This window comes from Centruroides vittatus, unplaced genomic scaffold (assembly GCF_030686945.1).
Source record: "Centruroides vittatus isolate TY-2023 unplaced genomic scaffold, ASM3068694v2 contig_1168, whole genome shotgun sequence".
In the NCBI taxonomy this organism is placed as follows: domain Eukaryota; kingdom Metazoa; phylum Arthropoda; class Arachnida; order Scorpiones; family Buthidae; genus Centruroides; species Centruroides vittatus.
Genome location: NW_027120749.1, coordinates 1,985,068 through 2,010,865, shown reverse-complemented (window position 1 = coordinate 2,010,865; position 25,798 = coordinate 1,985,068). Strand labels below are relative to the sequence as shown.

General features: G+C 30.0%; 1 protein-coding gene across 1 annotated transcript in view; it reads right to left on the bottom strand.

Moving 5' to 3' along the window:
* Nucleotides 1–1,772: 1,772 nt before the first annotated feature.
* Nucleotides 1,773–25,798, bottom strand: part of Syx18 (syntaxin 18) — a 54,130-nt gene continuing 30,104 nt past the window's right edge. The window contains exons 9-10 of the mRNA XM_067278183.1: nucleotides 1,975–2,055; nucleotides 1,773–1,904 (exon numbers count right to left, since the gene is read on the bottom strand). Of these exons, the coding sequence (XP_067134284.1) occupies nucleotides 1,809–1,904; nucleotides 1,975–2,055 (177 nt within the window). The 3' untranslated portion in view covers nucleotides 1,773–1,808. The remainder of the gene's footprint in view (nucleotides 1,905–1,974; nucleotides 2,056–25,798) is intronic.

Below are 25,798 nucleotides of genomic sequence, written 5' to 3'. Positions count from 1 at the left end.
AAAAATTCCTGGGGATTTCTCGACCCGTTCGAATTCGATCCCGGGTCCCCCAGAGCGGTAGTCTGCCACCTCTACCGCTTGGCCATCCGGCCGCTTCTCATGCGTATTTGATTTATCTGCACATACAAATTCCTAATTGACTTGGTAGTCTTACCTTATTAGTCTTATGTGTAAAAATCCTACGAACAAATAAATAGGTATTTAGTTTGTATAACTTGTTTCTGAGTGCATTACTTCTGCCTCACTGTCTCATAGTCCTCGTCCATCCCAAATCTGATCACTTACGCACACAACTGTTCACAAGACCAAAGTCTAACAAAAAAAAAATAATAATAAAATAATTGCTGTCACGGCTTCTGCGTCGATAGAGAGACAGTGGTGTCATCTTGACGTGGCATCAAAGAGGTGCCGACCCTGCAGTCACATATTTGTTACTTTTGTTTTTCATTACCTATGTGGGTGATATATATAAAAATTGTAACTTTTTACTCACTTTATCATTACTGTTGTTATTTTTTATTAATTTACCTACATTTATACATTTTATGTATTGGTATTTTGTATGTTATTTTATTTATGCATATTATGTTATTTCATTTTATTTAAATTTGAAATGTTTGGCATTCTATAATTATATTCTTTTCTTGCATTCTTAACCATCCAAGTTGTAATGTTCAATAGAACTAATTAACCTGAAGATCTTTGAATAAGACTGAAAATATTCATTATTAAATAGGTTTTCTGCTTAAATGTTGTGAATGTGTTTAATTGTCAAGCATACGTATGTTACTTCTCCAATAGCTTAGTTGGAAAATACCTCGATTTTATATCAATATTGCCTCATTAATGAATAAATTTAAATATTAATATTTCAAATTAATATTTATTGTCTTTTGCTTATTTTAAATTGCAATTTATAATATTCAGATAATTTTTGTTTTATTTTTTAATAATAATTATTAAAATAATATTTATTTTTTGAAACAATTTGCAGAAAAGAACTTTTGATTATCAAAAAATTTTTGTATTAATTAGTTTAAAATAAGTAAAATATAATATAATATCAATTGAATGTATAACTTTCATAAAAAGAAAATATTCTTAATATTCAATATTAAGAATTTTTGGCTGGGTATTTGAATTTTCAAAAATTGTAATGTATATATCAAACAGAAAATACGTTTGGTACCGGTAGGAACAAAAACACTTTTTCACAATATGAAGAATGCTTTATTATTGAAGTGGAAACCTAATCCATTTTCCTCAATATCATACCAAATACTTTACTGGATGTATTTATATTATCTATTGATGAAACTTACAAATAATAAAATGTTTTACAGATAATCATTAATAAAAAAATCTGCAAAAACAAACTATAATTTTAGGTTTAATGCTGTAAAGTTTTCTATTTAATTATTTATTGCATATGGAATCATATAACAATAGATATTATTTTATAGTTTGAAATTAAGTATAAAAGAGTGTAAACAAATTAAATTTAAAATCAAATTTATTTTATCTAAAAAAGTTATTAAAAGTTAAATCATACATACATATATTTATACAGTATATATATATTATAAACGTTTAATGTTTATGAATTGTTTTAAAAAAGATTTCTTATACATTTGATTATAATTTACATAATGCGAAAATTAACTAAGTGGTGAAAAGTTAAATTTATACTTAGGTAAATATATAATAATTCATTCTGTATTCTCCATATGGAACTTATTAAAATCATGTAAGAATAAAGCAACTACACTACCTTTTATTATATTAATATATTTTATTATAAACCATAGTTAAGGATTATACCAATCAAGAAATAACAGTGAAAAAGAAATGACGATGAGAAAAAAGAGTATCCATACTCTAAAACCTGCATTCTTTTTCATTGCCTGAAAAAACACAGAAATGTTTTAATATTTTATAAATAAAAGTTTATAGAGAATTATTAATTTAACTTACTTCTCTCAATTCTTCATTTCCTTCTTTAATATTTTCTGTAGTTCCAACTATAGTATCTGATATCCTATTAATATCTTGTTCCTAAAAATTTACACAGAATGAATCAATATAAGTAAGAAGTTATACAAAAGATAAAAACAACTAAAAATTTCTTTATACATTATAATCAAAACTATTTTTATTTCTTTATAATAATATATCTAATTTTACAATATTTTTATCAATTCTATAATGCTTAAAGTATTGATAATTTTCCTACAACTTGGATCAGTAACTTTATTATTACATCAATTTTCTCTATTTCTAATTTAGTACATAACAGTATTATGTTGTAATTATGAGCTGAAGAATGTTTTCTCTGAGCTTTAATTTGAATACTATATAAAAATATATGATTTACTTAGTTTAATCAAATTTAATTGTCTTATTATTTCTAGTTTTTTACAATTCACAACCATAAGAAATTGATACATTTTGATTAAAAATCCACAATGAATAATAAGAAATTTAATTACAGGAAAAATATAAATACCATTTAAACTCAAAATAAATTATTTTTTGTAAAAAATACTGTCATATGTCATGGCATTAAAATAAATATTGAAAAACAAAAAATGACTGCATTTATAAAACTAAAACTTTTTTCCAAATTTTAAAGTAATTAATTGAATCATTTTTAAGTATTTAAAATTAAAAAATTTGAATTTTATTTACATCAAATTTTAATCTATTCAATAACCAACACAGATAAAATATATTTAAATATAAATACAATAATCGGATATAATAATAAAAATTATCAGCATTATGCATATTGATAACTATGCTTTAGATGTAGCTGATACTACAATCAAACTCACTTTGCAAATTAACAATGTCTGAAACAACATATTATAATTCTAATCACATAACTATGGTTTAAAATTGTCAATTAATCCTGCAAGTTCATTACGTAAACAAACTATTGTGGCAATCCTCGTAAAATATGGAAATCTTGCTATTTATATAAACAAGACTTTGAAGCTGATAAGAAAGTATTTTAACATCTGCACTCAATGTCAAAACATTCTCATATTGATTTTCTCTCTTAAATCTGTAAATTAGTGTTTGTATTAGAACAATTTACTACGCACGAGTTTGAATATTTTTTTTCAATTTTACAAAGTAAAATTTTTATTATTATTGCCTACTGTATTTATATAATATTTATTAAATAACAACAACATTAAATGAAATATTGACTACTAGAAAAAACAAAATTCGTAAAAACTTTATGTAAAGATCTGTTAAATTTTGTTTATAGAAAGGCATGGATTCTGAAACATTCATCTGCCAAAAGATGTAATATCTCAACTATTTAATTTTTCTAATAATAATGTAAAAAATGTATTGAAAAATTATGAAAAGAAGATAGAAATAGTACTACTATGTCTATTAACCTTTTTGATATTATAAAAATATTCCACTAATATAAACAAAATTAAACTTTGTAATATCCTGATAATAATAATAATTAATCTTATAACAGATTAATTATGAAGTTTAAGTACACATTTGCAGTAGCATTTCCAAAAGTTATATTTGTGTACCATTTCCAGTGATTCAACCACCCAATCAGAATATTGCTCAATAATGAGATTATTAGCAGAGCAGCAATATTAATCTAGCTATATTAAACCAAACATAAATCTTCATCTTAAGCAGATTATAAATTTAATCTGGTATTATTTAGTAAATAACTTCTGATTGAAATTACTGTTTGAGAACATCAATTACTGAATTTTTTTAATAATTAGTTATCTGTGTAATTTATTAATTTTATGATTCTACATTATTCATGAGAAAGAGAAAAGAGAGATTCTTTAAAATATATCCATTTTTCCATTATTTATTAAGAAGCTTATTTATATTATTAATTATATACATAAAATTCTTTTTAAACTGAGATATGAAAAATTTAATTTTAGCAATTATTTTTACTTTTAATTCTAACAATAACAACTATTCATTATTAAAACAGAAAAAAAATTAAGAATATAATTTTCAGAAAATTAAAATCTTTTAAAATATAACATAAACTTATGCATCGATTTCCAATATAAAAATGTAGCTCTTCGCAGTTCCCATATTATTATTATTATTTTTCAAATTAGAGTTTTGACTAATCAGTTTCTAATGTTTCATGAAGATACTGTACATTTTTGTAAGATATTCATCCCATTAAATTTAGCTTATTTCTTCCTTTACAATACTGTTCTTCAACATTATGATTCATTTATTCAATATGTCATTTTTTCAATTAAAATATACATCTTATATATATAAAGAATCTGTTTCTTTTTATGTGAATTACTAATGGCTGACATGAAGTCCAAGTCTGCTACAGACTATGAATTCTGATCTCCAACATACATGATAGACAGAAAACAACATTCAAATCCAAATTTTTCATAATAAATTATAAGTGTCTAAATTATAATTTCTATCCTGATCTCAAATAGTAAAATGACATTTAATTGAAAAAACAACAAAAAAGATGTTTGAAATTTTTAAAACCTAAATAAACAAAATTTGTTCTGATTGATAAATTTTTTATCATTTCTTTTAATAAATTCAGTTATAATTTAAATCAATGTAAAAAGTTCATATTTTACATTATTTAAATATAATGTTAAAGAAATTTTTGCAATAATAATAATTTTAACAGTTAAAAACTTAAAGTGGTATGAAAGGTGAAAAGATGAAATTTGACCAAGAAGATGAAATTTGTTATTAAATGGCATCAACAAATACTATAGCACAAATAAAGAAAGTAGCATTTCTGTTAGTTTTTTGGACTTATTGATACATAGTGACACAAACAAATTGGAATTTGGTGTTTTTGTAAGTTCAACCTATTATCACTAGTCATTCTTTGCAACTAATTTTAGCCTCCTGCACCTAATCACATTGCTATTAATTCCCTAATCGGAAAGGCATTTTTTTAACTTCCAATGCTCATTTATTACAATGAGACCTTAATGTAATCAATTATGTTTTACAATATGCTGGATATCCTTAAAGCAAATATATTTACAATAAATTTAAACTAGGTTTAAATGTTCATAGAGACAACTATGCAATGCATCCATTTCATATGTAGGAACCTTATCCCTGAAAGTTGCTTCACTCTTTCACAAGTTTAATTAAATCTTCTCCCTCCCCCTCAACCATAACTCAGAAGATTAATTGTAAACAATAGACACCCTAGGTTCACTTTCAAGAAATTGGGTATTTGCAAAATAAATTTAATTTCATCATCACGTATTGTGCCAGTTATATGTATACATTAGTACTAAGTTATGGCAATCAAAATGCAGGATAAAAGATCATCAAATATCTATAGTATAATGTAGAAAGATATAGAACTTACAAAATTGGTTATTGATGACAACTAAAAGCCTGATTGGAATAATGCCATCACTACTAAAACACTTTGGGACAAAAGAACTATTTTTGGGAGATACTTCAAATACATACACATTCTGAAATCTAATCTTATAACAAACACACACGTTTGTTTACTGATTTTTGGAATGAAGAAATTAACATTATATAATCTATAATGTTCAATTTTTCATTTAACAAAATGTCACAATTAAAATATCACTACAATTAACCAATTAAATTGTTATTTGTTGTATACTCCCTTAAATGCTTATTGATACCTTTTGCACATTATTTACTTATAAAGATCTTTGGTGTACTTGATATCAACACACACAAATAGGCAGAAATAAATAGTCTTTGGACACTTTACTATTTATTAAAAGAGGAAACAAAAGAACAAAGCAAATACTTTTAGCAATAAAACACAATCTTTATCAGGCTAATAAAATTCCAAATTGTTTTCCAATATAAATTGAATCTATGTATTCTATAGTCTAATACAAATTTCAACAAACAGCAGGCTAGCCAAGTTTAATTACTTTAACCTTAGAGTTTTAAGGGCATTATTCTCTGTTTAATCTTTGATTGATAAGAAAAAAAATTTTTACACAGGTCTCTATTCCCTATTTGGGATCAGTCTCATTGCAACTTAGTTTTTTTTTTAAGAAAGACAAGTATACACTGCCCATTATACCTTTATTGTCATTAGTGTGCAAAAGTATACAGTACATAATGGTAGAGATTGACTCTCAATACATAAGAAGTCAGGTGTACAAGATTCCTTTCACAATGCTAGGAAATTTCTTTAAAAAGGGGCTACTATGAGAAGGCTCACCAGGATGATATTTTACATGGTAGATGAGAATGCCAGAATACAACTATACGTTCCTATAGTTGACTGTTATCATACCAGTGTGAGGACAGAAACATGTTATTTATTTGGGAAATATTTATATTCTGTCCAATAATACATGCAGTAGACCTACACTGAAACCAGGAGTGAAGGACTAAACAGATATTAATTTTTACTTTATTACTAATGTAATTTAATTTTTATTTTAAATTATTTTATTTGTTTAAAAGATTGATTAATGTTGAATAAATTAAAACTATGTATTCCATGTTCTATTTGGAATTTTGTTACCCTAATAAAAATGACATTGCATTACTGAAAGACAGCTTATTTATTTATTTATTCATTAAAACATTATTATTTATATCATGTTTACTTTCAATGTATTTGTTGTGAGTGTAATCAATTTCAAAATCACAATGTTCTTCTGAATGTGAGATTATTTGTTCTTTTTATTCTATTCACTGTTTCCAGATGATGGTGATCTGAATTTTACTGAAACATTTGAAAGTTCTTATTAAAGATTTTTTATTTGTACTAGAGTATTTTTTAATACCAAAAGACAAAATTTTGTCAAGTTAAAAAATCATATTTGACAAGACTATGTCTCATCAAATATGTCTCATCTCTAAAATTGCGCTGCTGTCAATGGCTGCACATCTTAGAGGTATGAAGCAGTACATGTCAGGAGTTGTAATTTGGCACAGAGTATTTGGTGCCCAAATCATGCACACACACACAAAAAAACAGACTTGTAGGTAGTCAGGGGACCAAGAACTAGGTCAAAATAAAATACAAAATGCTGAGACTGTTTTTACAAACAGGTGCAAGTGCGAGATTTGTGCATGCGTTCTCGCCCTCTCCGTCTGAGACATAGTCTTGTCCCAAGAATGACTTCACCATTTTACTTGTTTTATTTAATATGCTATTAGTATACTACTGAAATAAAATTTACAGGAGTTTTGCTGCTGCTGAACTTTTGTAACAACTGCAAGATTATTGTCTTTTGTAATCAATGAATATCTTCTTTTTCAGAATAATAATTTTTATTTGCTTTCTATGAATGGACTGGAAATTAACTCAGGTCCACTTTCCTGTACTCTAACAAAAGACTTAACTGGATATCAAGTTATGCTGAAAAATAAGTAATATTGATCTCCATGATAACCAAATTTTTGAAACAACCAAATTTGAAGAACTTTTTTCTGCTTTATCTGAACCTTGTCCATAGGTTTTATGAAATTTTCATATTTGGAAGACAAGTTCAAGCAGATTATTTCTAGTTTATCAGATGTTGTAAGAACTGCTGCTCTTTCTAATTTACACAAAGAACACAAGGAGTGGGTGCTATGAAAGGAAAGAAATTTGAAGAATTTTCAGACATTATGAAATTATTTCACAGTAAGAAATCACTTGATTTATTTCAAATAGACAGTTTAACAAATGAAATGAGAAACTGTAACCTCTAATTGATATAGACTTGAAATAAAACAAAAATTAAGTGCTAAAAACAATAGATTATTCAATTGAACTATTTACATCAGTATTGTCTCTTAACAACAAGGATATGACCAGCACAGTTCAGGGGTTGTTTAGAGCTATTTTCTGAAATTAAGGGAAAATGATTTCAACAGGAAAGATTACTAAATTAAATAATCATAACAAGGTCCATGTAGAACTAGTACTGTACTGTAGTACTGTGTAGTACTGTGTAGTAGTAGTAGTAGTAGTAGTAGTAGTAGTAGAAACTGAAGGTAAAAGATTAATTTTTAAAAACATTAAAAAGTTATGGGGTTCTTCTAGTTCGTCTTTCTACACGTATCTTTTCCAATTTCCAAATAACTTTTTCTAGAAATGGGTCTTGTCTGGTGACTAAAGATATTTTAAAAATTTAGAAATAATGGTAGAAACAGAAAAAGATGTGCTTTCAGTTCTAATTCAGTTTATATTATCAGCCAAGAAGACATACGCACTTAAAATTATGTGTATAAACACAAGAATAAAATCACATTATAAACTATCCATAAACTATTTGTAAATATAATAAATAAAGGTGTGAGAAAGGAAATAAGATTTTTTATTGTATAGTCTTTTACATTATATATATTTTTTGTGAATTTATAATAAACAATTACTATAGAGTAATCTTCTAGGCATTAATCAATATAAATAAAATTCACTAATCTTACATGAGCCTTGCATTTAATTGCGAGAACTGTTACGAATGTTTTTGGTCCACATCTAGGATCTTCCTTAAGTGTGGACCAAAAACATTTATAATAGTTTTCACAATTAAATGCAAGGCTCACATAAGGTTAGTGAGTTTTATTTATAAACTAAATCCAATGTTAATACAAGTATCTAATTGCCATTTTATTAATTACTAGCAAAAGTATAGCTTTTACTTGTAACTAATAGTAAATGATGATGATGATGATGAATAGTAAATGTTACTGAAAGTAATACGGCATATAGATAGATAGTTATGGCATCTTATATTAAATTTAATATCTAGAAATAAATTTAGCATATACTAAATAGTTTAGAAATTTCTGGAAAAGACTGATCAAGACCAGGATTTAAACCAGTATCTAGGTCAGTATTTAAGAAAATTATCTTTATACATATATTTGAATGAACAAATGTGGAAGAAGCAAAAGAGGCATTTATGGATAGACATGAATGGCACAAAGTTGTCCAGTATGGATGTAGTGCTTGATTTCAGAATATCCCAGGGTGAAAGATTGGGTGAATGTTCCTGGTGTGCTATGCCTTACTTATATGAATCAGAAGAGTGAAACTTGCAGAGTGAAGTGCACAAGAAACCCTCTTTTTTCTTGGCCAGCCCTTTAAGGAATTCCATGACATTATAGTAAAATAACACATATACTGTGTTTATATGAACAACCTCCTGAATATCTTGCACCTTAATATTAAAATGCTTTCAGGTAGCTAACTTTATTTACAACAAGTAACATTTTCATTTATATTTTGGATCATCATCAGCTTTACATTCAAAAAGACAAATGTCCATTATAATTACTTAAGGTTGAATGCATTTCAAATTTCCCAATGGAACATAAATCGAATAAACAGCAATATATTTAAATTAAACATAACTGAAAAATACAAGATTTAATGAAATATACATATCAAATAAATAAAACCCAAAAAATACTAAGAACGAATAACCATTATAATGTGCTTTCTACAACAAAGTCAATCATAAAAGCATCAATATAACCTAGTGTATATCATCTATGTCCACCTATTTAGTAACTAACTTATCAAATAACTCATGTCATATTTGTCTAGGAGAGATGCCTGCCGTCTAATGCTCAAGATTCAGTAGCTGTAATCATTTGAACATACTTCTAAGATATAAATAAAGCATTATTCCACAACTCAAATTGAACTCAATTCATTCCAATTCCTTATAACCACCGAACTTTTCCGACAAACCTCCACATCTCTCTCTGATGCCCACTGGGCCAAAGCTACACTGTTACCAATCAACTTGTAAATAGACTACTTATGTTCTTTCATGTGCTGTCTTAGTGACCTAAAGATGGATCCCATTTAATAATCATCATCATTAATCATCAAAAACATAAGAAGCATAATGTTTGGAGTACCAACTGTCTTGCTGGTATCTTAGGATTTTGTAGTGTTCTTTTTTTTTTATCTAATAATAACCAGTGTTAAGTAGCAGTTGTCAGAAAACTGGGTTAATGTTAATATCAAAAATTCACCAAATAAGAAAATCCAGCAGCATAACATTTATTAAGAAAACAACTAAATAAAAAAGAACATTTTTGACAAATTTAAATTGTCATCTCAAGTTGAAAAGTTTGTTGAAAACATTTGTTTTTATTTAAGTTTTTCTTAAATCAATATTATACTGCTGGATTTTCTGGTTTGGTGTGTATTTTTAATATTAAAAAGCATAATGGCTTATGAACAGCACAAACTAGATAACAATGAAGAAGAAAAATGAAAAAAACCCCAAAAATCAAAAAACTCCGGCAAAAATAAAAAATATTTAACAATAAACAAACATTTTTGATAACTTTAGCTATCATTGTCAGGTTAAAAATATTCAAAAAAGAATGCAGGTGAACTGAATGTTGTAATTTAAAAGAAAAGTTGTTATCTGACTGGTTCTTAGTGTTACTTGTAGTATTTATTTCTGGATTTCAAATAGAGATATCTATGCTAGAGGGAGGCTAGAGAGAAACCTCCTCACTAGATGAATTACAATGTTCAATTCACCTGTGTTCTTTGAATATTTTTAACCTGATGATGATGATGATAGCTAAAGTTATTGAAAATGTTTGTTAATCATTAAATATTTTTTGTTTTTGCTGGTGTTTTTGGTTTTCTCATTTTTTTCTTTAGCATAATGGCTTCTAAATACACCAAATTGATAGGTAAAATGTTGTTTTGTGTTAGAACATCATCAGAAAAAGCATCAAAAGCATAAAAGGCATAATTTAATTAAATCAACATAAAAAAGTATAATTTACATGTTTGCAGCATTAATCTGTATGCCAAAACTTCTCCAATCTTTTTTCGTGTAATTTTCTTCTTTTACACCTTTTCAGTTGCTTGTTCAATGGGAGAACAGGAGGTAAGGTCAGACAAATTCCACATTTTTCCTATTTTTCTATAGTCTTGCAAATATAAATAAATTCACACAACAATAAAAGAGAAACGTTAACACACAACAATTCACACAACAATAACCTTGAAACAGCAAAAAAATTTACTTAACTATAACGTTTTTCATATATTTAGTATTCTACAGGAAAAAGAATGTTAAAAACATTCGAAAACGCTACAGTTAGTAAATTTTTTTTCTATTTCAAGGTTATTGTTGTGAATTTATTTTCTATAGTCTGTCTATGAAAAGAATCAACTTGGATATTAACTAATGAGTATCAGCCATTGATCACTTAATTGTGGAAAGTTACTTCCAGTTTTTTCCTCATTTGTTAAACACAACACTGTCATTATAAACAATATTATGAAAGCTTTACATTCTAGTATTGGAATATGAGGACGTTTGTTACAGCAGCTGTTAAATGCATGATTCTTTACAGTTAACACAAGCTATAAAAATTTAACACACTTAGTGGAAAAGTTGTTCTGCCATCTAGTGAAAGAAAATAAAATAAAATTCAAACATTGCCTATGACACATTAAGCGAAAAGTGCTGACATCATTAGGGAATGCATTGATTGATTTAACTCTGTGTTTGTCAACCTCTAATGAATCGTCACCCCTTCAATAAAACTGTCACGTAGTATCGCCCCCTTCACTTCGAAAAAAAATTTTGTTGGGCATTAGCCTCGGCCCTCAAATTCTATTGCATTGAATAGACTAGTGACTAATATAATGTTATTTGTTTAATTATTGTACAATATAATGAATAAAATATCTAATTATTCATAATATATTGATTTACTATATTGTCCAAAAAATTGTTTTTGCCCTCCAAAATATAAATTGTTACTAATCACCCCAACATGGAAAATCACCTACATGATGGCAATATCGCCCCTGTTGAGAAACACTGGTTTAAATGAAGTGACATCACGCATGATATTGATCTCAAGTAAATTCTTTCCATAGACAGACTATAATAATGGTTTGTGTGAAAATTTGCTCAAAGTAAAGTTTGCTACTTTCTTCCGTAATTTGCTACTTTTACAGTATCAGACATGGCAACACTTGCAATATTATCACTAGCAGAATTGGCATGTGATATATTGCATGTTGTTGCTTTCTGAGAAAGATCAACAACAACAAAGACCACAGAAAAAGCCAAACTTATTACTGCACCCAGATTATACCAGACATTTGAGGATCCGATTTTACTATGACAATTCAATACATTCTATAAAATTGCTGCTGATTTTAATAGTAAAATCTGTTCAAATTACAGTTCACACTATAATATTGTAAATGATACTAATGTCACTTAACAAATTTTCCTTCCAAGATCCTCAATTATTGGTTGCCTGTGTGGAACTCATTTTTTGAGATAAATCAAGATAAACCATTGTCATGCCACAAAAATACTGATTGATTGCATCATTACCACATGATTGCATGCTTTTGATCAATAATACAAAGTTTACATTAGCACGATAGTCATGTCATTCATACAGTACTGTAGCTTAATACAGACAGAAAATTGTAAAAGATAAAATATCTGTCAAACAGAGAATCATTCAGTTTTACAGTGAAGGAGTTCAGTATGAAAAAAAGGGAATTTGTAGAGTTCATATTGCCTTTGGGCTGTGGATTTAAGAAAAAATCAGTAATAAAACATTACATTCAAAGTGTAAAGCATGTTCAAAGTAAAATTGCAGGATTACAGCAGTCATCATTCCAATCAGCATGTGACAAAGCAAAAAACATATCAAAATGGGGCAGTTTGATGACAGCACTCTAATCTGCCAGAGTGTCATACATTGTGTATGACACTCTGGCACATACATTCAAATCAGAACATACAGAAATGAAAAAAACAAAAACGTCAAGAATGGAGATCAGCTTCTTGCAGTGTTTCTGCAGGAAGATATCTAACTTCAGGAGAAAATAATCTGCAAATGACTATGAAGTTGTGTGCAAATAAAGACACTGCTGTGGAATTGGATGAATTTGAAAAATTGTAAATGTGTTGATGTACTTTCTTGATGACCTGTCCCAAAACAGGTTCAGGTTAGGGTCCTCCAAATTTGTAGAAATGTGCAAAGTTGTAAATATGGTGCTAGATATTTTGCAGCTGATAAAAGTTCAAAGAATAAGATTAATAGCTAAATGTTCTTTGAAACATAGCATAAAGTTGCTATTGAGAACAAATCATACAGGAACACTCCTTTTGATGGAAAAACTATATTCTTATTTTCTATAATTTACAACAGATATATATTTTGAGCTTTATGCTCCTCTTCAGTCCTTATACATACTAACATATCAGTAAAACTATATAAAAATTACAAAATGTATTTAATAATTATTTATACTTAACACATGCATAACTCACAAAAATTTTTCAAAAATAATTTCCTAAAAATAATTAGAGACAACTGGAATAACTAACTATTAAAATTGTTGAGTAGAATAAGTAAAACTGGAATAAATCAAAGAATAAGTAAATAAATAAATAAAATAAAATGTTAACAATAATAATAATAATAATAATAATAATAATAATATATATCTGTAAAAATAAAATATTTTGGTTAAAATTTTTTTAAAAATTGACTAAAAATGGTAGTAAAAACATAAAAAGTTTAAAACCAATAAAAAATTGTCTTTTATTGGTTTTAGATAATTAAAATGCATTTTTATGGGCTCTTGCATTGATTCAAAACTTGCTTTACTTTGCATGATAAAAACTGAGGACATTGTTAAAAAATTACACTGCAAAGATGTGGTTTTTTGCACTTTTGTGAGAAAACAAACATATTTTTAAACCTATCTAAAAATTCTCTAATTAGTCTCGAAAGAGGGGGACCTAATTATTGCACTCGGTAAAACTGGATGATGATAATAAGCACAGAGCCCAGTTAGAAGCACAGAGCCACAGTTAGGAGTTGAAAGTTGAAATTTGGTACACAGTTAGGATACACCATGAGAATGCACACTAAGAAGGGATTTTTGAAAATTCTACGCCCTGAGGGAAGAGGAGAGAGTTAGTTTTAATCAGCATAAAGTGTAAATAATAAAGAAGGAAAGTAAATAGTGACACATATAGTATACATTTTGGCAATTAATAAATATTTTAATCATTTCCACTTTTCGGGTATAAACCAAAAACAATAAATTCCAAATTCGAAATATAATGTTCCAAACAAGTTTTTTTTAGATTTAAAATTAATCATTTAATTCAAGTAAGGTTATCATCAAGTAAGTTAATTCTCCATTATAATGAAAAATTTTCTGATTTTTATTTTATTTTATTGAATTTTATTTTATTTTACAGGTTTTAATTTTTTTATTTTCCTCAAATAAAAAATCTTTTTAAATACTAAAGATTTATTCAGTTAAAATTCAATAATGATTTTAATCATTTTTTTCTATTAGATATCCAATAAATAGAATAGTGAAAACAAAATTTTTTATAAATTTGGCCCTAATCTTATAATGTAATCAAAATAAATTGATGATGATAATAATAATAATGACAATAATAAGCACAGAGCCAAATGGTTAGGAGTTGAAAGTTGAAATTTGGTACACAGTTTGGGTACGTCGTGAGAATGCACACTAAGAAGGGATTTCCAAAATTCCCCCCCAGCAGGGAGAGGGAGAGGGTTAAGAATTACAATGAACTCGGATTCTACTGTACTATTTTAGATGCAATTTTTTGCGTTTTTGTGGAAAATCAAACAGATATTTAGACGCATCTAAAAATTCTCTAATTAGTCTCAAACCTAATTCTTGCACCCAGTGAAAATGGGTAAGTTCAGTTATAATCTAATAATCTTAATCTTCACTATACTTACTTTTTGCCTGAGCAATGCAAGGCTCATCTGCTAGTTTTATATATTTAATTTATTCCAGTTTTACTTGTTATATGCAATGGTTTTAATGATTAGTTATTTCAGTTGTTACTATCATTATTTTTGAAAAATTTTTGTAAGTTATGCATGTGTTAAATATAAATAATTATTAAATACCTTCTGTAATTTCTTATATAGTGTTACCAATATACATAATAAAATAAAGACTGAAGAGGAGCATAAAGCTCAAAATGCATATCCATTGTAAATTATAGAAAATAAAAATCTACTTTTTCCATCAAGAGGATTGTTCCTGTATGATTTGTTCTCAATAGCAACTTTATGCTAAATTCCAAAGAACATACAACTAATTGAAAGAACAACAAGCAATCAAGTACTAAGATTAATAGCCCTTATCTTTGACAACATTCCATATATGTAATCTATGGAAACTTGATTGCAAGTCATATGCTCTTGGATGCTGTTCACAACATGCTGAACCTATATTTTACATTTGGAAACAGAAAAACTAGGGAACCAACAAATAGCTTTCTTTAAGACAGCTTTGGCTAAATGTCTCAGTAGAAGGTAAGCATTCCAAACTTATTTAAGGAAGGCAGGAAAAATCAACTGCTCTACCTCCTGTTACAGTGGTCACCCACTGGAGAACATGGCTTCAGGCAGCAACATTCCATGCTGAAAACATGAATGAAGAGAAATGGCAGATTACATTGGAGAAAAAAATAGTGCTTATATGGTAGAGTTAAGGGAGTTAATTGGGCTGCAATTTGAAAAACTTGTAGATCTATAAATTCATACTGTTGTTCATCTGTCTGCCCATCTTTCCTTAATCTCGAGAATGGAGTTAGATAGATGAAAGACAAGACCAGATATGAAAGCCTTAGGGGCAGGAGGCCCCAATTAACTATATGAAATTCTGATGCATACTAGAAGTCGTGTTATTTCAATTAAAAAAAATTTCCCTTGAAAAGTGTTATTAGATGACAGGCACAACTGTTGTGAAAGGAAAAGTATGATGTACAGGGGCAAGCCAATATTAATTTGGGATGGAGAGCATATATTTTAAATTAAATAAATTAAAAATATGATTAAAAATTGCAGCCCAGCATTGTGATGATGTCACAATAAATAATTGCTTATATTATTAATTCTGAACATTTACTTATTCAACTCATAAGGAGAAGGTCAGATGTTTGGATCTCCAATTCAAATGAAACTTGGAGAGCATGTAATTCTAAATACAAACTGCTCTTTGTCCAAATAATAGAACCCACTTCTCAGGCACTTCTGAAAAATGAGTCTTTGAAAATTGAGTTTTTTTAGCTCATATATCTTTGGAAGTTTTGCATCTCCTTGGAATGGCGATAACTGAGTGGATAAGATGTTAGGCATGATATAGGTTTGAACCTTCACAATTTTAATTTTTTTATGTGTAAGATAATTATTTTATTTAGACTTATATGAATAAATTATTCCCGTAGTCTTCCTTGTTGTCCTTTTTCATCATCGATTACCTCCCCTGCCTATGGATTCCATAAAATTTTACATTGTAAAAAAAAAAAATAAATAAAATAAAACATTCAGGATGAAATATATTTATATAAAATACATTGCAAAAATACAAAATATTAAAAACTTATATGAATAAATTATTCTTGTAGTCTAGTTATTGATGATGAAAAAGGACAGCAAGGAAGACTATAAGAATAATTTATTTGTGAGGTTAGCTGATTGGGAGGCTGTCTCGATAACCGAGTGATCGACACAGTCATGTGGGAGTGGAAAGACTCACCAAGACAGGTTTTCCATCTTAAAACTGTTTAATAAAAATAGAAGTTTCTTACAACTTTCTTCAAAGCTTGGACAAAACCCAACTCTGGGAGCGAATAAAAAGTTTTTTTTTTCTTTCTTTTTGGTTGAGTGTCCAATGTTTGGTCTGAACTTCTCTCAGTCTCTCGATGATGTACGTTTTGGTGGATGGTCCCAGGGCATGCGGCACAGTTTCGAATCAAAAGTTTGGGAGAAGGTTGAATCTAGGAGAAACACAATGTCTCCAGGAGTGATGGTTAGTTTCAGGAGTCAACTAGTTGGTCAATGTTGGTCCACAAATCCTGATGGCAAATCCTGATGGCAAGTGCCAACAACCAGAAACCAAGAACTCTGAATGTCCTTGAAATGTGCAGTTTTATAAGTTTTTCATCCAAAGTTGCCTCCCCATTGGTCTCTCATCGTCACCTGGAGACAATTTGAAACCCGATGGCGGACGTGGAAGAGGTTAACACCACAACTGAATACGACTCCTCTCCAGCCGCAATTTCCTCGACTTTAGTCTTTCTATTGTTTAAATAGTTTACAAAAAACTTCCATTGTTCAATTGAGACATTCAATTTCTCCTATTTGTGCCTGAAAAGGAGACCTTTAATTTCTCGATTGATACCCCACATTCGGACCTCCCAGTCGACCCCTCACATATTTTTACAATGTGTTTTATATAGACATAAAAGAGTTTAATCTAGGGAAACTTCTTTTTCACTAAATAGGAAATGGTGTCACAATCTTTTAATCTCTTGTTTTATAAGCTTTAAACACGAAGAATAATAATAGGAATTATAGTAATCATGGCTATCAAGGTTCAAAGGAAATGCAAAACTTCCAAAAACATAAGTTAAAACACTCAATTTTCAGATGCCTGTTTTCAAAAATGTTTGAGAAATGGGTCCTATTATTTGGACAAGGAGCTGTTTGTGTTTAGGGCTACATGCTCACTGAGTTATGTTTGAATCTGAGACCTGAACATCTGACCCTCTCCTTGTCAGAAGTTCTTCCAAATTACATAAAAGATTGCTCTCAAGCAATTTTATGCTTACTCCTAACAATTAAAATGAGAAAAAATCAATCAAATACAAATCACATAAAAGAGTTAGAGAGCAGTAATTCATGTTTGCATGCTGCTGAAAACTGTGCAAGTTCTTGAGGATTGTAACATTCAATGTAAAAAACTGACAGTATATCTGGGCAGAAAGCACTCTTGCATTTTATTCTGGAAGCAGGTGAAGGATTTAAGCTCTAACATTGCAGATACAGTAGAGTCCTGGAAACTCAACTCTTAATAACTCAACATTCTGTAATATTTGTGTCATTCAAAATAAATAAATACATTTAATCTATGTTTTCTCTCTATAAATTAAAACTAGGGTCAAATAAGTTATCATTCTTCACCAATAGCACCTGATAATAGCATCAATTTCATGTGTTAACAGAGAATATAATCCTTTTTCCAAGTGTGACTAAAATGCCAGAACATGAATGTTGCTAATATCAAAAGTAGCAACTGAATAACCAATATTTTTAAAATTAAAATTTAATTACATATAGAAATACTCCCTACTGGTACATAGTTAATACATATATTAATTTGCACATATAATACCTTTATGAACATTCTGTTATTTGAACTACCGTCATTTCTATGCTGCTGTACAGTACATAAATTAAACAAATTTGTTACTTTAGTATAAATTTTCATATCTTTTGTAGTACAGTAATTATTTTATGTTATGTTACATTGTACTGTAGATTTTCTTTTGAACTGAATATATTAAAAGATTTTTAATAGGTTAATTTGCAACAATGTATTATGAGTCATGAATAACACACCCTGGACTCTCTAAAATTCATCATTTTTGGTAACACATCACATCTCGGTCTACATTAAGTCGAGTTAAAGGGAATCTACTATATTGGTGTTTTTACAGAATCTGGCTACCTTTTGAGCTGCAATGGTGTTCAATATAACCTGTTTTGACTTAGGAGATTGTAAAATATAAAATTGCTATACAAGAGCACAATAGCTCTGAGGATTACTTCAGATTTGGTAGAAATGGCCTAAGAAATGCCAATTTTGAGTGTATTGACTCTTACTGCTCTGATTGTTCCTGTAACTAGTGCCAATGTTTAAAGAAGCTTTTTCATCAGTGAAAAAAATATTGCAAACTTCAAGAATGTCAATGACAGAGGTCAACCTGGATGTGCACCTGAGAATGACATTTAATCAGTTTGCGTTTACCAAGAACAAAGAAAATGATGCTACAGATAATCTGATGTGATGCATATAAAAATATGAAAAAGTTAAATATAATTAAATTCAAACATCCAAACTCTATAGTTATATATTAAAATTAAATAATTGTCAAGTGCAAAATCACTTAGCATTTAATTAATAATAATAAAAATCTTTTGACTTTAGTTTACCATAAGAGAAAAAAGAAAAGCATAAAGAAAAAAAAACAAATTTTTGAAAGTTGAAGGCATAATTTTCTTTCAATAAAAGCATTAAAACATAGTCTTAATCATCACTATTTTTGGAAAGTCTAATGACAAACTTCTAATCTATCCTCCTTTCACACAGTGTCCTTATCTAATATCAACATCTGCATACACATGCTACACAGTTGTACGTTATATGATGTTATCAATGATGTCATCCAATTATACTGGACCACACACCCATCTGTACACTCACTAGTATGTTTTGGGTTTGTTTATTTTTATTTTGTTCGTGAAACTGATGATGTTTCAACATTTAAATCATATTTTCATTTCTATTGTGTTTATATATGATTTAATAAAATATATGACATAAAATACTATACAATATCTGTTTTATTATTATATAAACGATATAATTTATAATACCATGGATATTATTGAACATTTCAAGATATATTCTAACAATTTACATTTTTGTAGACACTAACTGTAATACTTACTGTCATTATTTGAATAAAAATACATTACATGGTTATAGTAAATTCGACTTACATCGCCTCTCCTGGAACCAATTACCGACGTAAGGCGAGGTATACCTATATTGGCAGGAATTTTTCAACATTTAAAAGTAGAAATTCAATCTACTCTGTTTTCTGTTCAGTTTTCAGAAATTTCAAAAAGTATATTATTATTTCATTTTCTCTCCCCATTTATGCTATATTTTACACATGTTCCTAGCCCAAGTTCAGATATTTTTACAATGTAACATTTTTATTTGCTAAATAAATAAATGTTTGTTTATTTACAGCATTTTCTCTATTTATTGAAGGCTATTTAAACAACAAATTTCTCTCAAATATTTTTTAACACTATGTGAAAATCAATACTTTTAAAGGGAAAGATATGGATATTATAAAATATATTTCTTTTAGAATCGCAAATTATAAATGTTTATCTAATAAGATATTCCAATTCATAGATAAACAAGTGAATTCATTAATTTTCTTGGAAATAAGAATTATTTTACTACAATAAGACAATACCTAAAAAAAATTAATAATAAAATTCAATTAATGTATTTTACGGACTATAAGACGCACCTGAATTTTGGAGGCAATTTTTCAAAGAAAAAAGTGTGTCTTATAGTCCGTAAAATATGGTATTTATTTTGAAAACAGAATTTGCACAGCATATTAAATAATGACTAATATAATTTAGTGTGGCTAACCCATCGGTAACCTGTGTTTAAAAACAATTTAAAAGTGGATGTAAGTTTTATAATGGAATAAGTTATATACCAATTTATAAACTCATCAAACAGCTTTCCTTTGTCTTCAGACAAAGGAAAGTTGTTTGATGAGTTTGAAGAGCATTTTTTAGAAAATATAAAAAATATGAGGCTCTGGATAGCATCCAAACCCCTTATCAAAATTTGCTCAAAAATTTTTGGAATTGAATAGAAAGAAAACAAATTCAAGAAGACAAAATATTTCATTGAAAGTTTACGGTTTACACTATGATGAAAATTGATTAACAATGTAAGATCAACCATCTGTGGTTAGGATCAGAATTTTGCATTGACCTCTCCTGCAGCCTGAGTTAGTCTCAAATTACTCTTGGAAACAGGCATGAGATCTATCAGAAAGAGTAGACAAGGAACCAAGACCAATTGGGACGGGCAACTAAAGAGCTGACCAGATAAAATCTCATGTCTCAAGGATGTGTGTGAGGTTCCTTGTTTCTGTTTCTTGCAACATTCCTTTACAAACACCTTTTTACTTTTACCACTAAGTACCTTTTTTGAAGTACTTTTATAAAGTTTGTAATATTACAAATTTTAATAATACAACAATTGAACTAAAAAGAAAGGCGATCACAAGCACAGATGAATTCAACGTCCCTTCCACATATGTCCAGTCTGAAAGGTGGTGATCTTTCTCTCCTCTATCCCCTGACCAAGCTCTTCCTTCTCCTTCGTGACCCCTCAGTTCTCCAAATTCTCAACAATTGCAGATGGGGAGGGGTTATGCAGTTAATGGGGAGGGGTGCTAGTGAGTAGCAGATTTTAAACCCTGCTTAGCCTTGTCATCACCCCTGTGATGATACAATATTGGTAAGGTGAGCTATCTTTCTAGTTCCACTTTCCGTTCTATAAATCACATTTTTAGGCATGTTATCGTACTACATTACTTTATCGACACAATAAGGTCCTTTAATGTTTGGATGTTTTCCCCTCATACCACTCTGAACTAAAATCCAGGATCCAACTTTAATGTTTACCAAAGATCCTGGATGTTTCCTATCATAATATTTTTTGATAGAGTCTTGATATTTCCTTCACTGTTCTTCGGTACGCTTCTTTTCATACGATTGTAAATCTATAATACCGAATTCACTATCAGCCTCCAGCTTAACAACTGTACGTTACCATTTAAATCAGCGCTGTCCAACTTATCATAACCCACGGGCCATATTTACTTCACCAAACATTTCGGGGGCCAAGAAGGTCGATAAATGAAAAGTCAGTTTATGTTAAGTAAAAAAATATTTTATTTATACTAAAAAGAAAACTTTAAAATATTCGTAATATATTAATGAGAACATTGTGGCCATAATTTTCACATAGTAAAATAATTTTAATATTAATAATAATAATTTAGTAACATAAATTTATTTATAGTAAAATGTACTCGCGGGCCGTAAAAATAATTTGGCGGGCCGTATACGGCCCACGGGCCGCCAGTTGGACAGCACTGATTTAAATAATGGAGAGCAACCTAAATGAGAGTTGTAGCTACAATTTTTGTGGCGAACTGCAGCATCCAAGTAACTTTTCCACCTGCCTTTGAAATCCAGATAGCAATTAAGGAATTTCTTGAGATCTCGTATCTTTCTATCACACACTCTGTTCCCTGCAGCATGATAAGGTGATGTGGTTTTTAATATGATATTCCTGTCTCTTGCCCATTGCTTGAAACTGTCCGATTTAAAGGTAGATCCACATTCACTGATGATAGTAATTACATTATTGAATGATGGTAAATTATCCAAATAACGGATGACACTACGCACATCCTCCTTCATAGCTTTAGCATAAGTTATCCGTGTAGCTTCGTCTATGACCACTAGAAATGATTTAGTCATTCTTACCCCTTCACTGCATTTCTGAAGCTCCGCAAAATCAATGCGTACCGTATTGAAGGGTATTTTCGATTGTGGGGGCAAATAGAGTTGGTCTTGATAGGGTCGGTATTTAAACTTGATGGATTGACATATCAGACAGGTCTGCACGTAACATTGGATACTTTGTCTCATGTTAGGCTACCAGAACCGTGCCCTTAACTTGCACGGAGAACCGTGCAAGTTAAGGGCACGGGGTGATGACAAGGCTAAGCAGGGTTTAAAATCTGCTACTCACTAGCACCCTTTCCCACTAAGTCCTCCGAAACCCATTATGACCCCCACTGTCTGGATCATCACGATACTGCTTCATAATGCTGTTTTGAATATTTTTCGAGACAAGCAACCGGCTATTCTTGGTCACTTGTGTTTGTTGATATGATGGACTGGCATAGATTTCACACGGGGACACAATCTGGAGATGGCATCTGCATCTGTTAATTCTTTTCCAGTGCAATGGTTAATTTTCATATCATATAGGTTTGTAGAAAGACTTGCCACTGACCTAACCTTCCTTTCAGTTCTTTTAATCCCATTAAAAAGGTAAGCGCTTGGGGATCAGTATGCATAGTGAATTTCCTTCCCTCCAAGAAACTTTGAAAATATTTAATCGCCTTGATCATGGCTAAGCACTACTTTTCAGTTATGCTGTAGTTAACCTCTACTGATGTAAAAGTATATGATTGGTATCCTATAACTCGTAGTTGCCTTCCTTGAATCTCATCAGTGTCCCATTGATATAATGTAGAGCCATTGCCATAATGGGAAGCATTGGTACAAAGCTCAAAGTTCAGCCTCCAATCAGGCATTTGTAATGTAGGATTCGAAGTAATTCTTTGAATCAATTCTTAATATGCTTGCTCACATTGTTTCGTCCACTCAAAGGGAATGTCTTTCTGTTTAAGTTGATCTAAAGGTCGAACAACAGCGGCATAATTTGGAATAAAGGAATGGTAGTGTCCAGTCAGTCCCATGAAACACCTTACCATGTGAAGATCATGGGGCCGAGGCATATTACAAACCTTTTTGGTTGACTCTGTTGCCGTAGTTTTGCTAAAACTGTCTATAACTCTTCCCAATAATTTAATTTTATTCACATTAAATTCTGATTTATTTAGGTTTATAACGAAGTTTGTGTTGTATAACCTCTCTAATACTTGATAAGTGAGCTCCGCATTACTTATTTCATTGTCAGCCCCTGTGCTTATATTGTCGATATAATTCCAGACTTTTTCATTTTCCAAGAGATCCCACAGCACCTTATTCATAACTTTTTGAAATAATGCCAGAGAATTTTTCTAACCTTGAGGCAAACGAGTATACCGATAATGTCCAAATGGGGTGACAAATGCCGTATACTTTCTAGTCTCCTCACTAATTCTAATCTGCCAAAATCCATCTTTTAAGTCCAATTTTGTAAAATATTTACATCCTCCGAATCCATTGATGATATTGTCTATTAAAGGAAAGGGATAAGGAATATTTTAGTCACTTCGTTGATTTTCATATAGTTGTGAGCCAATCTATAATCTCCATTCCCTTTGGGAAGAACAACACAAGGAGAAGTGTAAGGAGATGATATTTCTTCTATTATGCCTTGTGCTAACAGATCTTTTATTTTGGTCCTTAACCACTGATATTTGTCACGAGACAACTGATAACGTTTACATTTAAGCACCTTTGTATCTGCTATATTAAAATCGATGGTGAACTTAGGGAGTCTGGTATCAATCAGGTTGATTGATGCCTGGAAAATGGCGCAAAATGTCTTCTTTTTGTAATATAATTCTGTCTGTTTTAACTAATAAAACTTCCTGTTTACCAAAATTCCAGCAGATGTTAAGTTTTCCCAATGTGTGAATCCCTAGCAAAAGATTGTAGTCCATTTCCTTAACAATAATTGCTTCTATGTGTTGGGTTCGGTCTCTAAACTTTATAGTAGCCAAAACACCTTCCCTATATATAGTAAGTGCTCCATTAAATGATTTTAAGACTGTAGGTATAGAATGGGATTCAAGTTTGCATTTATCTACCAGTTTAGGACTAATTAGGTTGACCGTGAATCCTGGATCTAGAAAAACCAAGCAATACACGTTATTCACTTCCACTGAGAAAATTCGGGGATCGTTATGATCCGTGACTAAACAATGATCCGATTTTGTCAGAGGGATCGATAAACCCTTCCTTACTCGTTTTTTGCATCTTCCCTATTTTCCAGATTCTCATCCAAACAGTTACTACCGGAAGGGAGACCATTATCAATTTCATTCATAGAGGTGAAATGTTGGTTACCATGAATATTATTATTCCTTCTTTTGATTTTCTTCGATACCGATTGTTTGGTAGGTACCAATTTGCTCAATCCAACACGTAAGTTTTCTTTGTCATTTAAATTGTGTTGTAGAAGAATAGCTTGCATATCCACCAGTAGTCCACACACTACCATGGTGATAAAGCTTTGTTCCCCAATATCCGGATATGCAAGTTGGATACACTGCTTTTCTTCAAAATAATATTCTAATAGTGAACCACCACGATATTCCCACATATCTGCCAATATGGAAAGTTGGATCCGATTCTGTCCGAACACACTAAGAAAGGAGTTTTTCCATTCCTCAGCAATTATCACCAACCCCATCTAATACTCGAGAATTGTACCAATTCACGACAATTCCTTCCAAATAATTTCAAAGGTTACGGATCTTTTGTTCTTCTGTAATCCAATTGTGAGATGCACACGTGTGTTCGTATGAGATCATCCAAGCATATGCTTCTTCCAATTTTCCATCATATTTTTCTATGTTGATCATATTGCGAGATGAGTTTAGTGACTTTTTTTGATGGTTTGCCGAAAAGAGTTCATAATCTTCAACGTCTCAGCTTGTTGGTTCATGTACAGCTTTTGCATCTGAACCATTTGCACCAACACATCCGACTTTAAGTCACACGAACTGTCCGAGGTGACTGGTCATATTAAAGTTTTAAGATAGAGCTCGCCTTCTGTCTCCAATAATGAAATAGATAGTGTTTGATAATTCGTCATCATTTGGCTAGCAGTTTGAAAAACCAACGAGATCAAAATTGCCGGATGATTTTTGATTCTTTGAAATTCTTGATCGACTTCCGTCCATTCATCTTCCCCTTCTAGTTGATATCGGGAGGTAATGTAAGAGTCTTCAATCTTCTGAACCAAGAATTTGAAAAGCATGATTCTACTTCAAGACTATATAAATACAGCTATGTACTGAAATCCTGTCGACTGCACCAATTTGTAATAATACAACAATTGAACCAAAAAGAAAGGCGATCACAAGCACAGATGAATTCAATGTCCAGTCTGAAAGGTGGTGACCTTTCTCTTTTCTATCCCCTGACCAAGCTCTTCCTTCCCCTTCGTGACCCCTCAGTTCTCCAAATTCTCAACAATCGCAGATGTGGAGTTAATGGGAAAGGGTGCTAATGAGTAGCAGATTTTAAACTCTGCTTACAAAGTTCCTTCCCCAAATTTAGTTTTCAACATTCCTCTCAAAGCTCCTTATGGAGATGCCATTCCTCC